At 29.5% G+C, this 14,023-nt stretch overlaps 1 protein-coding gene across 1 annotated transcript; it reads left to right on the top strand.

Annotated features, from left to right (window-relative positions):
- The first annotated feature begins 3,666 nt into the window (after positions 1-3,666).
- On the top strand, positions 3,667-6,235 carry LOC141685375 (replication protein A 70 kDa DNA-binding subunit C-like). The gene is made up of 11 exons (XM_074490480.1): positions 3,667-3,816; positions 3,907-4,195; positions 4,313-4,409; positions 4,515-4,636; positions 4,716-4,797; positions 4,905-4,968; positions 5,123-5,277; positions 5,374-5,494; positions 5,579-5,782; positions 5,884-5,952; positions 6,227-6,235. Exons 1-11 carry the CDS (start codon positions 3,667-3,669, stop codon positions 6,233-6,235), a joined length of 1,362 nt encoding a protein of 453 aa, XP_074346581.1.
- The last annotated feature ends 7,788 nt before the right edge of the window (positions 6,236-14,023 follow it).

Raw genomic sequence — 14,023 nt, 5'->3', positions numbered from 1 at the left:
TGTAACGGCACGCGAATGATCGTGACATCCTGCAAGAAGAATAGTATTGAGTGTGAAATATTATGCGGATCCCAGGTTGGGTCAAAACATTTGATCCCGAGGATAGAGATGATTCCAACAGATACCAGCTGGCCTTTTAGTTTAAAAGAATTCAGTTCCCACTCCAGATTTATTGTGCAATGACAATTAATAAGAGCCAGGGCCAATCACTTGACACGGTTGGTCTATACCTTCCCAGAGCAGTGTTTTCTCATGGCCATGTCTACGTTTCCATCTCAAGAGTTACAAGACCAGGAGGTCTCCACATTCTCATCGACAGTGATGATGGTACCACCACAAATATTAAATCAAATGTAGTCTATGAAGAAGTATTTTACAACCTACCGAGCATAAATGATGAGAATGTATCAGATTAGTTATTTATATTGAACATTTACAATCCTGACTAAGTTACTCATCATTTTATTATAATTGGTAGTTTGAGAAATTATTTGTTATTAAATTAGAATTACATCAGGTCATATTGGTTATTGATGCTCATATGCGAAGTAAAAGGCAGATTCTCGAATAGTTTTCGATGCATATCAAATTCTCAATGTAATTAGATGTGATATGTTTTATATTGATAAGGAGACATTATGATAATCAGAGAAGATTATGGGATAACAACATTATCTATCAGATAACTAACTCATATTTAAATATTTGTTTAATATCACATTTATGTTACTAATTGATCTTCAATTTTAACACAATCTTTTTTCCATTCTAATATTAGTGTAAGCTTTTAAGAATCATCATACAACTCTAATAGATATCTATTGATTGAGATTTTCATGGACTAATTATCAGCCTATCACCTTAACTATAAAGATAGTGTATATCTTTATTAAAAATACAACCAATTGTCTTAAACGCTCCACACATTCGGATTTGTTTTGCTTTATATCCAACTCATAAACTAATTTCAGAGTTCATATGGCATAACATCCAAGTATAATTATAATTCATTACCTCTTTGTTGATATGAACATTTAACATACTCCTTTTTTGATAACATCTATTAACTTTTTCATTACTCAGATATGCAGGACCATCATCATTTATCCAATCTGGATGGTAATCATACTGCTTGGACTTTAAAGGTCCGTGTGACAAGAATGTGGGTATCAACTAATCGACAAGGTGTTTTAGTCAGGCACAGTCTTATTTTATTGGACTGTGAGGTTTGATTGAATAACTATATGACTTACACCACATTTATGATTGTGTTTTCCAACCTCTACCCTAAGATTTTCTTTTTTGCAGAATAATCACATACTTGCAATTGTTCCACCAGCTCTTTGGAATTTGTTTGCCTTTATCATTCATCCTGGCACATTGTTACGTATTAGAAATGTTCAGGTTCTTCCAGCTGTTGGGTTTTTGAGGCCTGTACGTTCTGCAAATTACATCATGTTTCTTCCCATCATTGTGGTGGTGTTGGAACCTGAGGAAATTTTGAGTATACCACGCCATAAATTTGATTTGGTTCCTGTGACGCTCCTATATAATTCTCTTCATTGTTCTGCTCTCGATGAGCTTCCTATTTATTCCACCGGTATTGCGTATTAAATTTTAGAACAAATCGCTTACAATTTGTTGTTTTTAACTTTAAGTTTATTGTTGTAGATGTTATTGGAATTGTTGAACTCCTGCAACCAGTACAATCTATTATGACAAGATTTGGTGAAAAGGAAGTGTTACGCTTCAGAATTTCAGATGGCGTGTAAGACTCTTCAATAAATTTTTTGACAATTATAAAAATACTACGCCATCCTCCAATTTTCATATTTTATGTATTAACACTATTGAACAATCATAAGTATTTGGCATTTTATTATATTCGTTTTAGGAGGGCCATCCAAGTGTGTTTTAGCGGTTCTTTGCCAACAAATTTTGAATCATTGTACCAAGTTACTGAAATTGAACCCAAAATTGTGATTCCGGCATCTGTTAGAGTCTTTATGTATCGAGGTTAGTGTCTTATTTTTTACATTAAAAACATTTAAAATTGTAAGCCTTCTCATAAGTTATAGAATTTCTTCTAGCTCTTAAATAATATATATTTTTCGCTCTTAAAAACAGGAAGAGCGCAGATCAGCAATATTCCGTCAACAAGGCTTTTTGTCAATCTTGATTATCCTTATGTCTTTTATTTGAGGCAGAGGTAATTAAATATAAATTATATATTTTTGATTTTTACATCATTTTTTTCATATAAACGCTTATAATTTTTACATACTGTGCAATATAGGTTGATGGACATTTGACAAATCCAAATTAGACGTTGCAGAACCATTCCCGTCAACGAAGCTTGAAGACATTTTATTTTTATTGCATTTATATTAAATTGATGAGACATGTCATTTTTCAATTGTTGGAATACTGATAAACTTCCTGATTCAACCGCATTGTCGTATTTGTTTTTATTAAACTTATTTACCACGCTATGGATTATTTTATAATTTCTGTGTAAAACATAATTCTCTCAGTATTTGTCTTTATTAAATGTTGGAACAATTCTGATCACATTATCTCAACTCAACAGTGTAAATAAATACATTAATTTAATATGTTTATTCTAAAGTTATGAAAAAAGGCCCGTAAGGGTTGGCTCAGTTGGTTAAAGAGAGGAAAACTAACCTCTTGGTCACAGGTTCGAATCTCACAGGAGGAGAATTTATGATTATGCCTCCTGAGCCAGAACCTGTCGCTTAAATGCGGTTTACCTTGGTTCACGTGGTTTGCAGGCTATTACGTGAACACATAGGGTTTACCCAGTACGCACCCGAAGGGTAGCGGCTGCGGGTTACCTACGATAAAAAAAAAAGTTATGAAAAAAGATGTTATAATTCCATTTCGAAAGAATCAAACCGATTTTGTTATAAATATTCATATCATTTCCATATCTTATGCATATTTTTAAATGAATTAGAGAAACAGACATAGTTATGAACAAAAATATACAAGTTGATAAAAAATGGAATTAATAACACTTTGATTGTGATGATTGGATTAATATAATTGATTAACCTTAATTAACTAATTAACTCAAAATTTAAAATATAATATTCCGTTACATCTAAACTGTACTTATATATTTAATAATTATATTGAATAGATAGGAAGATAATTGATGATTAATGAGATAATCATTCAGGATTATATTATTGTCGGTCTTTATCATACATATTTTAAAAAAAGTATCAATTAGCATCAACTTACCAGATTGAATAAGATAATTGATGAATAATTAGAGAATCAATCAGGACCATATTGTTGGTAGTCTTTATCATACAGTTAAAATAGAGTATCAATTAGCATTAATTTACCTGTTTGAATAGTAATCATAACCTATCAAGTTGCATATATCATTTGCAAATGCATTTAAATTTCATGCCTTGAGATAAACATCAAACATACTCTGACACTAAAAATAAAACTTTAGGTTTCCTCTCAATTTGTTCTATCTAAAAACATCATCGATTGGTAGGAACTGATCTAATATGTTAACATTATTTCTTCATCGTGCATGCTGTCAATTTTTGTTAATATTTTGTAGGTTTTAATTCCTCAATTGTTAATGCTTGACATTTTGTTTAATTGACTTGAACAAAAGCTTCAATGGAGTCTGCAGTATTCAATCTTATTGAAGACCTTGATCAATCGACTACCAATTGGAAGATTAAGGCTAGAGTAACTAGGATGTGGACCAGCGTTAGCTCTGAGTATGGATCAGTCAAAGGATATAATGTCATTCTGCTTGATGATGATGTAAGTCTTATGTTCTAAAATTTTATTATGGTATTATGTAAAATCCTACCTTCTTTTGTATACCAAATGTAACATCCTTTTTTGTTTTAGAATAATCACGTCCATGCATTTGCTTATCCCAATATTTGGAATGGATTCAAAACTCCGGTGATTGAAGGAGGCGTTTATGTTTTTGACCAATTTTCTGTGAAAGATGTTGTCGGTAATCTGAAGCCTATACAAGCTAATATCTACATTAGATTTTCACAATATACTACGGTCATCGCTGTTGAAGATGATGGCATGATTCCTGCCTACAAAATCGAATTTCTGGATTTAGGTGATGTTTTTGCTGAGGCCAGCAAATATCAGCCACAAGAACAGTCTAAATTTGCTATAGGTGACCTTAATATAATACTCTTTTGGTTCAGATTATTAGTTTTTTAAAATGCGTACCTTAATATTTCACTACATTTTATCTTTCACTAAATTAAATATATTGCTCTGTTTAATTTAGATGTAATTGGAGTTATTGAGGATTTTGAACCTCTAACGAAACTTGACACAAAATTTGGCATGCGAGACATTGTCAAATTCAGGATTTGTGATTCCAGGTTTGTCGAATGTTTTAATATTTATCCTAATTTTAATTATTTTCTGAGCCCGCCTCTAATGTGGAAGTTTTATATCCTGAAATATATGTTCATTTTTCAATATAGTAATCAGCATAAAGTCAGTGTTTGGGGAGATCTTACTATGTTGGCCAATAACATTTATACTAAAGAACTCCAGTCTCCAGTCATTGCAATAATAACGAGCACAAAAGTTACAACTTTTATGAGTAAGTTCTCGTTAACTACTTAGTATACATGACCTTGACATTATACAACAATTTCCTGAACTATATTGTTTTGATTTAGATACTGTGCAGATTGGTACTTTGCCATCTTCAAAATTGTACCTCAACCTAGATGATGAATCTGTGACTGATATGAGGATGAGGTACTACGATTAAGAATTATAATAATTACATAACTACAGCACATTTACATGTTTAATAACAGTTGATAGGAGGTTGAGTTAATAAACATCAATGTTTATCTTTGTAGGTTGAAGGAGGAGGGATATTTGTCAAAGAGAGAAAAATATCTTAAGGCGGCAAAATCTGAATTTGTTCAAACCTTTATGGAAAGAATGACATTAAAGGATCTCAATGAAAAGTTGACATAGGATGACTTTAAGGCTTTATAACCTATATAAATTTGCACGACACAACCATATTGAATATGATTTATTTTTAAATCTGAACTTTTTTCACTTCAAACAGAAAAGGATATACACCACGTTCTCAGTTGTTAAGGTGGATGAGGATGTAGCATGGTGGTTTTACAGTTGTAACAAATGTCAACAAGAGGTTGAGCGGCTTGACAGGAGATTTCGATGTAATAATTGCCCTCGCATAATTCTGGTTGCCCTTAAAAGGTAGAACAAATTAGAGTTATATCAAAAATTTATTATGTTTTACTCTGTATTAAAGTCAACTTTCAATACTTATCACATAATTCATTATAAATTCAGGTTTCGTATCATGGTCCTTGTCGAAGATGATACATTTTCATGTAATGTTATGCTCATGGACCGAGCTGCTAGAAGGATTGTTGGCACGAGTGAAGCAAAAGCGTATATTAATTTTGAGAAGGTATAAATTCATTACAACAAAGCAGATCCAATGTAATGTTCTAAATTATCAATAAAGTGTTTAATAATTATTACATTGTCTCAGGCTCCTGAAGAAGGCCTTCCTCATGTACTTAAAGATTTGGTTGGAAACGAAGTCACTATCATTATTCAGTTGAACAAAGCAAATGTAACTGAGGATAGTACCATATTTGATGCAAATGACATATTTGACACGACTATGCGGAGTCCAAGTCCATCTGAATCTGCATATATATCAGAATCTTCCTCCATCAACTTTTCCGTTAATGTAAGTTTGGTTTTTATATGTTATAATACTCGAACCATTATAATTTTATAACTTTTAGTCTTCCAACAAATCTTTATAAAGCGTAATTATTTTTGTGTTAGTCTGTCGATCTTGATGTCATTGATCATACTCCAGGCTCTGCAAAATCAGTTACCAAAAAAATTAAAAAGGTAAGATACATTTATGCATTGTATTTTGTTTTTTTGCATTAAATCACTTACATTCCGTTCATTAATTATCCTCATAAGTTGTAAGATAAGTTGTTTTTCTACGTTAAATTTAAAGGATTACATATTGGTTTTGGTTCTTGACGGAAGTCTGAGTTACATTACAATTTGATATGAATTGATTGGTATAAATATATTAATAAGCACCTATATTACATAAGTTTTTTCTGTTGTTTTGGTCATATTCTATGAATTTTTAATTTGATAAAATTTGCAGGAGAAGTGATACAACAGTTTATCACTCAATTATTTTGCTTGATGTTATGTACGAAAGCTGGATTGGATTGGTGTTTAGCATTTCTGAATTTCGTTTTAAATAATGACCATTATCAAGTTGTGATCATCATATTCTATCTTTCATAACTTTGTTTTCCGGAATTGATGCAAATGAATTTTGCAGATTGGACAAGTTGTACGTACTATGATCCAGTTTCTTTCAATTTCCAGAATTTGTATAATAATTTCCTTCAATAATTTATATCATTATTAAAAATTGTTTCATATATTTATCTATGTAATCCGGTACTTAGATTCTTGTTTTTAGTTTTCTTTAATTCTATCCGTTGTACAAATTATTAAACTTAAGATATAAAAGATTGACCAATTATTTATACTCCACAAGTACTCAATCAAACTTTTCGATAAACATACGATAAATTGTAAACATACAATATTGTTAAACTTTTCGATAACCAATTATTAAACTTATGACTTTATATTTTTTGGTAGTTAATCAGAAATTGTAAACATACGATAAAACAATAGAATTTCTAACTATTCTACAAAAATATAACAACTTAAAGCCAGTAATTAAATTCGAACAAAACATTCCTGAATCAATAAAGTAGTTACACAACCATAGTAAAGTAACATGTTAGAAAAACATGATGAGAACGAGAAGCAGTAGTCTGAGACATTAACAGAACCGACAAAACATAGTCTTAAAGCTGCTTATATGGGAAAAACATCTCAAGGCCTGTGTGGGAAAGTCACCAGAAAAACTACAACCTGATCTTCTTCCAATAATTGAAATACAACTGTTTCATGTAATGAGATCTCATTGTCTCTAACAAACTGATTCCAGCCACTTGAAAACCTAAACATCTTCCCCGATTTGACAACACCGACATACCAACTCCCGGCAGCAGTTTTCAAATTTACCATGTCACCAGCTATCCATTGTCCATTTGGTGATTCAATGTAGCTCGGGATATACTACAATACAGATGTAAAAAATAAGTACAAGTCAAAGTATTAAAAAAACAGGGCAACTGTGTTATAAAATTTTATAAAATATTTTCGTACCACTCCATGAGATGTGTTGTCCACATTGGATGATGTCATGACATGGGTAAAAGTCATGTTCTCATTGTTGTGAACATCAACTTCCAGGTTAACAGGAAGTTGAACAGGTTCATCAACAATCTCCATCTCTGACTCTATAGTATAAATAACATTAAATTCAAAAAAAATGAATATGTAAGTTTAAAATTAATTACATGCTTTTTATAGTAGATATAACCTGAACTTTCGGAATCTTGGTCAAGCATCATTGCTTCCACATTTGAATTATCAAATATCATAACAAAAAAGTTTCCTTCACCAAAGTAGGTAAACAAAACTTTGTCAGTCTCGCTCACACCATATTCTCGCACAAGATCTTCATGGCCATACATCTTTCTCTCAGTTTCGGAACACGTTCCTTCATATCGACTTCCATTTCTCATGTAGAAATGGACTTTAGGTGATAGCAGCTTCCCAAATGCTCTCCAGAAATGTGCAGGAATTGGCTATCAAAGATCAAAGATTAATAGAGTACCAGCTTTTACATTTTACTAATAAATGGATAAATTACTAAATTGCACAGAATTATAGGCTTTGTACAAGTGGATATGGCCGATAACACTGTAATCTACTTTTTTTACCTAAATATCAGAAAACATAAAATAACTGACTTCGATAGAAAATAGTGTTCTTACAATTTCTCCATTTTGAAATGCAGGATTGTTAAGAAACACCAGGAACTTCCATCCTATACCAGTCATTAAATCTGAAAAATCATATCATTCATAAGAAACTTTATTTTTACCATAGTAGTCCAACAAGATTTTTATGAAGTTTGTGTATAGTACCTTGATCATAGAAAGTGCCACGTGGAATTGTCCTATTCTTGAAGTATATAACCTCGCAGAGGTCATCCTTCAAACAATTCACAAAGAATTTCCCGTTGCCCTTATAAGAGTAAATCAAAGTGGAACCGAACAAACCCCGATAATCAATGTTGAACTCTTTCATGTGACAGAGAGACTGTTCCGACTTCTTGAAATTCACATAGGTTTCATGTCCATTAGCAAGTACAAGAATTACTTTAATAGGAATAGATTCTCGAAGACTATTGACAAAGTTATCAGGTAGTTTCTGGAAATTGACAAATTTGTTTTCACATTAGTACTTTTAAATCATATAATATCATTAAACTCTTCAGGCATGCAATAAGATCAAATGATAGTAGAATGCACATGAGCATTATATTAGTAAAATATACCATTTCACGAAGGTCTCTGTCATCACGTGGGAGAGTTACAAAGAACGATGGATTTTTCTCGCTAAAGTACCTAAGCTGATGTAATGTTGGATAAAGAGCACACATAATATGTAGAGTTAAAAATGATGAATATACTATAGTACATTACTAGGATTGATAGTGAATTTTAGTTTACCATCTCTGAATATTTCAAGGTTTGCATGTTTGCACTACGGAAATCAGTATTTTCACTCATATCTGCAATATAAACAGGCAATATAGCTCATATTAAATGACAATGATTGTATATCGGAACCTCTGTAACACTATCATCTCCTAATTCATCTAAAAAGTAGCAAGACTGTTCCGATGTTTACTTGCCAGAAAAATTGTACTAAATCAACTGTCAATTAAGTAGCAAGAATGAGGAACACATTCGAATCAGTATGCCCATTGCAACAAACTAAAATTTGGAAATCCGTCTATGGTATCACGACTGAAAAAAATAGAGTAGAACAACAAGTATTCACTATTACTAAAGCCACTGTATTAACCATTACTAAATTATCAAAATTCTACATCGAGTATAACAACAAGTACTGTACAATCACAGCAGAGTATCGCATATCAAATGACTTGGTCATGACTTTAAACAAAATAAAAAACTACAATTGTGAATTCATATATCGAATTCTACATACCTCGATGTTTACTACTGCTAAAATTAAACATCAATTTTCTCTACTTCTCACATTGTGTGGAGACTACTAAAAAAAGATAAATTGGGCACCGAGTATAACAGATAATGTACAATTGAGGAAGAGTATCCCATATCAAATTCCTTACCATGATTTTAAACAAAAGGAAAAACTACAATTGTGAATGCATATATCAAATAGAACATACCTACATGTTTACTACTCATAAAATAAAACATCAATTTGCTCTGCTTCTCAAATTATGCGGATACTACTATTCATAATCCAATCTGATTAAGTCTTTACGTGCATCAATTAAGATCAATACAACTTGAATTAAATTCTCAATGATCATACAGATCATACCAGATAAGTTAGATAAACTACTATAACAAGCGATTGGGACAAATTAAAGCATACAACCGAACTTCAAATTAAAGAAACAGTAACAGAGGATTGAGGAATTAGTACCGTAGTGTAGATTATCTGAGGATTGAGCTTGGTATGAGGATTGATAGACCTTCTACGCCGGGGATTTGAGCCGGAATCGAGAGAAACGGTTGGTCCTATATCTGCATGCAACCCCTTTTGTACACTAGACAGAAGTAATAAATTCAACTACTTTTGACCTATATCCTTTTTATGAACCAATAAATAAATTTTTATTGTATCACTAAACAATTTAAAAATAATTTAATTTAATTACGTAATAAATCAAATGAGATATGTTGAAAATATTTGAATTTTACATAATTATTAGAATAAATTTAAAATTATATGAGTTGTGAACGGAATGTTGTGTTAGCGGAGAAAAAAATATTAATTAACAATTTTGTAATAAAAATATATTACATAATTTAAGAAAATTTAAAAAAAAAAGCCTTTGGCATTTTTTATAAGCAAGACTCTGACATTTTTTAGAATACAATGAAAATTATATGAGTTGTGCACGAATTTAAGTGTTTGCGGGAAAAAAATATCATTTCTATGGATCAATAAATTTTTTTATTGTATAATTAATAATTTAAAACTAATTTAATTTAATTATATAATAAATTAAATGAGATATGTTGAAAATATTTGAATTTTGCATAATTCTTAGAATAAATTTTAAGTTATATGAGTTGTGGACGGAATGTTGTGTTAGCGGAGAAAAAATAGTGATTACCAATTTCATAATTATAATATATTACATCATTTTTGAATATAATACGTAAATTTTTACAACTTTAAAAGTTAAGACTTAAGCATTTTTTTAATTAAGTCTTTGGCATTTTTTATAATATAGTTAAAATTATATGAGTAGTGGACGATTTTTTGTGTTAGCGGACAAAAAAGATATTTCCATAATTTTATAATGAAAATATTGTACTACTTCGTTTCACTTTTCATAACTATAAACAATAAACGAGGACAGATGCACGAAAAATAACCAATGCAGTTAGTTAAATATAATAATATATTTAAACGTTAAATGAGGACAGATACATAAAAAAACGGAAGCAATTCGTTAAATTTAACAAAAAATTATTTTTTCTTTCTTAATTAGGTTCGTAATATAATTTAATATACTTATATTAATTTAATAAAACTGGAAAAAAATATCTTAAAAAATTAAGAAAACAATAAATTTGTTCAGGTATTCAGCATATACACACTGGTATTAAAGTATGAATGCGACCTAACATGGAAAACAATTACAAATAGATTTTACCAGATGAATCCCATCACCTTGCAAGTCTGCACTATTTACGCTAATACAGTAAGCTTCAGTTTTGTTCAGGAAAGCATCATAAACTAACATAGTAACAGATTTCTGAAACTGAATGTTTCCATAGACAACCATGAATTCTTCGTCTTTCCATTCCGGTTTATTTAACATCCACTCATTTGGTTCTATCGTCGGGTAGTTTATCTCAATTGCCGCTTCCTTATATATCTTGACATTAAAGACCCCATCTCCATAATAATCAAATAAAACAAGATTATATATCGTAATTCCATAAAACTCCATAAAGCGAGAAAGACCACATATTTTTCCGATTTCTGAATCATATCGAGCACGCCATTTATGTGTTTTAACGTTAAACTATAATATCAATTTTATATTTCAAAATAAACGGAACCTAAATAATTGTAATAAATAAATTAAATAAAACTAGAAGATAACCGTTTATGTTATAAAAATTACAAACTTCGAGAAAAAAAATCAAAATTGAAGAAATTTGGAGTGCGCGTAACGCGGGCAAAAAGTCTCTAGTTTAACCAAATGATTCATGGGCTGTTACCTTCCTTTTTATCATCCTTTATATTTTACATTTACATTTTATTATTACTCTCTCTATTTTTTTATATGTCGATTGGGTTTTTTTGCACACAATTCTAAGTCATTTGACCGCATAGATAAAATAATATTTTTTTAAATTATTTTTTTGTAAATTAAAATTTTAGTTCTTTATTTTTATTCACAAACAAAATTGAAAATTATTATTCTAAGTATATGGTCAAAACACTTAAAAGTGTGTGCATAAAAGTCAAACGTCATATTAAAAAAATAGAAGAGTAACTCAATATTTCTTCATACATTCTCGTATCGTATTCTCATATCGTGCTGCACGCCTGCACTTAAATTTAATACATAATACTCCTACAATCAATAAATTATTTAGTTAAATAAATAAACTTTTCGGATCCTAATATAATATAAAAGGTTTTAATATTGATGGATAAAATTTGATAAATCAAATTATTTGACTTTATAAGAATATTTACTAATCCAAATTTAACATATTATTTAATATCTTCATATACGTTTTTAATAGACTAATTATCCGTAACAAATTATTCATTTCTTGTAAATTCGGTATAATATTCAATACTACATAGATTTTAATACTGTAAATATTCAGTCTTGATTTTTTAATATATAATTGCAATGTTAATCATTAAGAAATCATAAAAAAAAATTATATACCAAATAATCTTATTCATTTAACATTCAGATTTTCGATTTATTCAAATCATTCAGAAATATTAATAATTCAGAAATAAATATTTTGGATATGCCAAATGACCCCTAATTTTGTAAATTTTTATTCAGCTGGTCTACTTTTGCTATAATTACTTCCGGTAGTTCAGAAATTCAACATAGCCGTGGGAGATAGTCATATGACCGTTGAAAAACAATGAAACACGAGATTGAAGAAGCGTCACCCTTTATATATTTAAAAAAGTCAGGGGGAACGTTCGCAGTTTTTATCCAATTATGAACCCACTGACAGTACAGCTGCTTTAAATGTTCTCAACACTTCTATGATTTAAAAATAGTAATCGCTCATCCCTAAAAACGTTGTGTTATATATGTTTTATAATATATATTTTTTATTATTAATATCTTTAATTTCGTATTAATATTAAATATAAAAAATTTATTATATTAAAATATTTATAAATATTTGATATTAGAGATTAAACATAAATTAATAATAACAATATAAAAAATCAAAATGGGATAAACATTTTGACTCAGACAGTACAGGTAATCTGGTATACATTTGTAATTAGTGAGCTGTTCAATTTATAAAGTCCATCCATATACAGTATATAACGTTACCTGTACTGTCAACTTTACTAATGTTTTCAACATTTACTGGTTTAATTAATCTGAAGGACCGCTCTCACTCTCAATCACTCTCAAAGAATATAAAGTATTTAAAAATGATTAAACATCAAATATGCATAATTGGCTATCCCCCTGTCGTATAAAAGCATCAAATAAGTTTAAATAAGTTGATCCTAATGCTTGACAAAAATGGATTTACATAAATAGATCATAAAATGTTGTGTTCTATTGTGTCTGAAGTTAAAAAAATTATCCTAGACAAAATTAGACTTTAACTTGTTTAAACATAACGCAAAAAACAAATATATACCACACAGTTAAGAGATAAGAATATTGATTATACATCACTGTTAAGTGTTAACTGTTGTTGTGTTGACGTTAAGCAATAAATTAGGTCGGATCCTTACATAGAATTGGTTAGTAAATAAATATCTGGGAGAGAAATTTTGACCTAAAAATTCACTAAGGCGTTAGAAATAAAATTAGGGAGATTATGTAAAACGTATTCTTACACATTTCTCTTAATTAAATTTTAGTTATAATGTTTATTATATTTGTTGAAACTCTCTAAATGCATGTAACAAAGTTTTACAACTTTTATATTTAAATAATAAAGTTTTATAAAACTTGAAATAGTAATGAAATATTATTTTTAAGACATAACTAACAAATTTTAGATAATTACTACCTCCGTCCCACTTTCACTTTGTTATATACATATATGCACGTATTTCGAGACTTCTATAAAGTATAATTTCGTAATATTTTTTAAATTTTTTTTTAATAAAAGTTTAAATATAAAATTTTTATTTAGAAAAAAAAATTTAAAAAAATATGAAGAAGTTATGTTTTAAAAAGTATTAAAAAGCATGTCAAAAAGTAATGTATATAAATTAACCATAGAGTAGATTATAACCAATTCTTTAAATTTGTTTTGGGCACGGAGGTTAAGAAATACCTATAAAATAATAGAAAAGAGAATGAAAAGATCGTTGATTATTTTTGATATATTTTGAAATATAAAGAATTGGAAGAGATATCTGAAAAAGAAAGGTAGAAAAATGGGGGAGAAAGAGGGAGTATTATTTTAGATAATTATAATTTTGTATTATTAGTATTTCACAGTGGATGATGATTGATGAAATAAATAAGGTAGCGGATTTGAAAAGC

Source organism: Apium graveolens, chromosome 9 (genome assembly GCF_009905375.1).
Source record: "Apium graveolens cultivar Ventura chromosome 9, ASM990537v1, whole genome shotgun sequence".
Lineage (NCBI taxonomy): Eukaryota > Viridiplantae > Streptophyta > Magnoliopsida > Apiales > Apiaceae > Apium > Apium graveolens.
Note: the sequence above shows the minus strand (reverse complement) of the source record. Positions and strands in the feature narration are given on the sequence as shown.

Excerpts from the sequence above, each read along its gene's own strand:
- LOC141685375 (XM_074490480.1), top strand. The coding sequence starts at position 3,667 with ATGGAGTCTGCAGTATTCAATCTTATTGAAGACCTTGATCAATCGACT. Across the intron at positions 5,495-5,578 it reads CGTATATTAATTTTGAGAAG|GCTCCTGAAGAAGGCCTTCC; the intron begins GTATAAATTCAT and ends ACATTGTCTCAG. Across the intron at positions 5,783-5,883 it reads CCATCAACTTTTCCGTTAAT|TCTGTCGATCTTGATGTCAT; the intron begins GTAAGTTTGGTT and ends TTTTTGTGTTAG.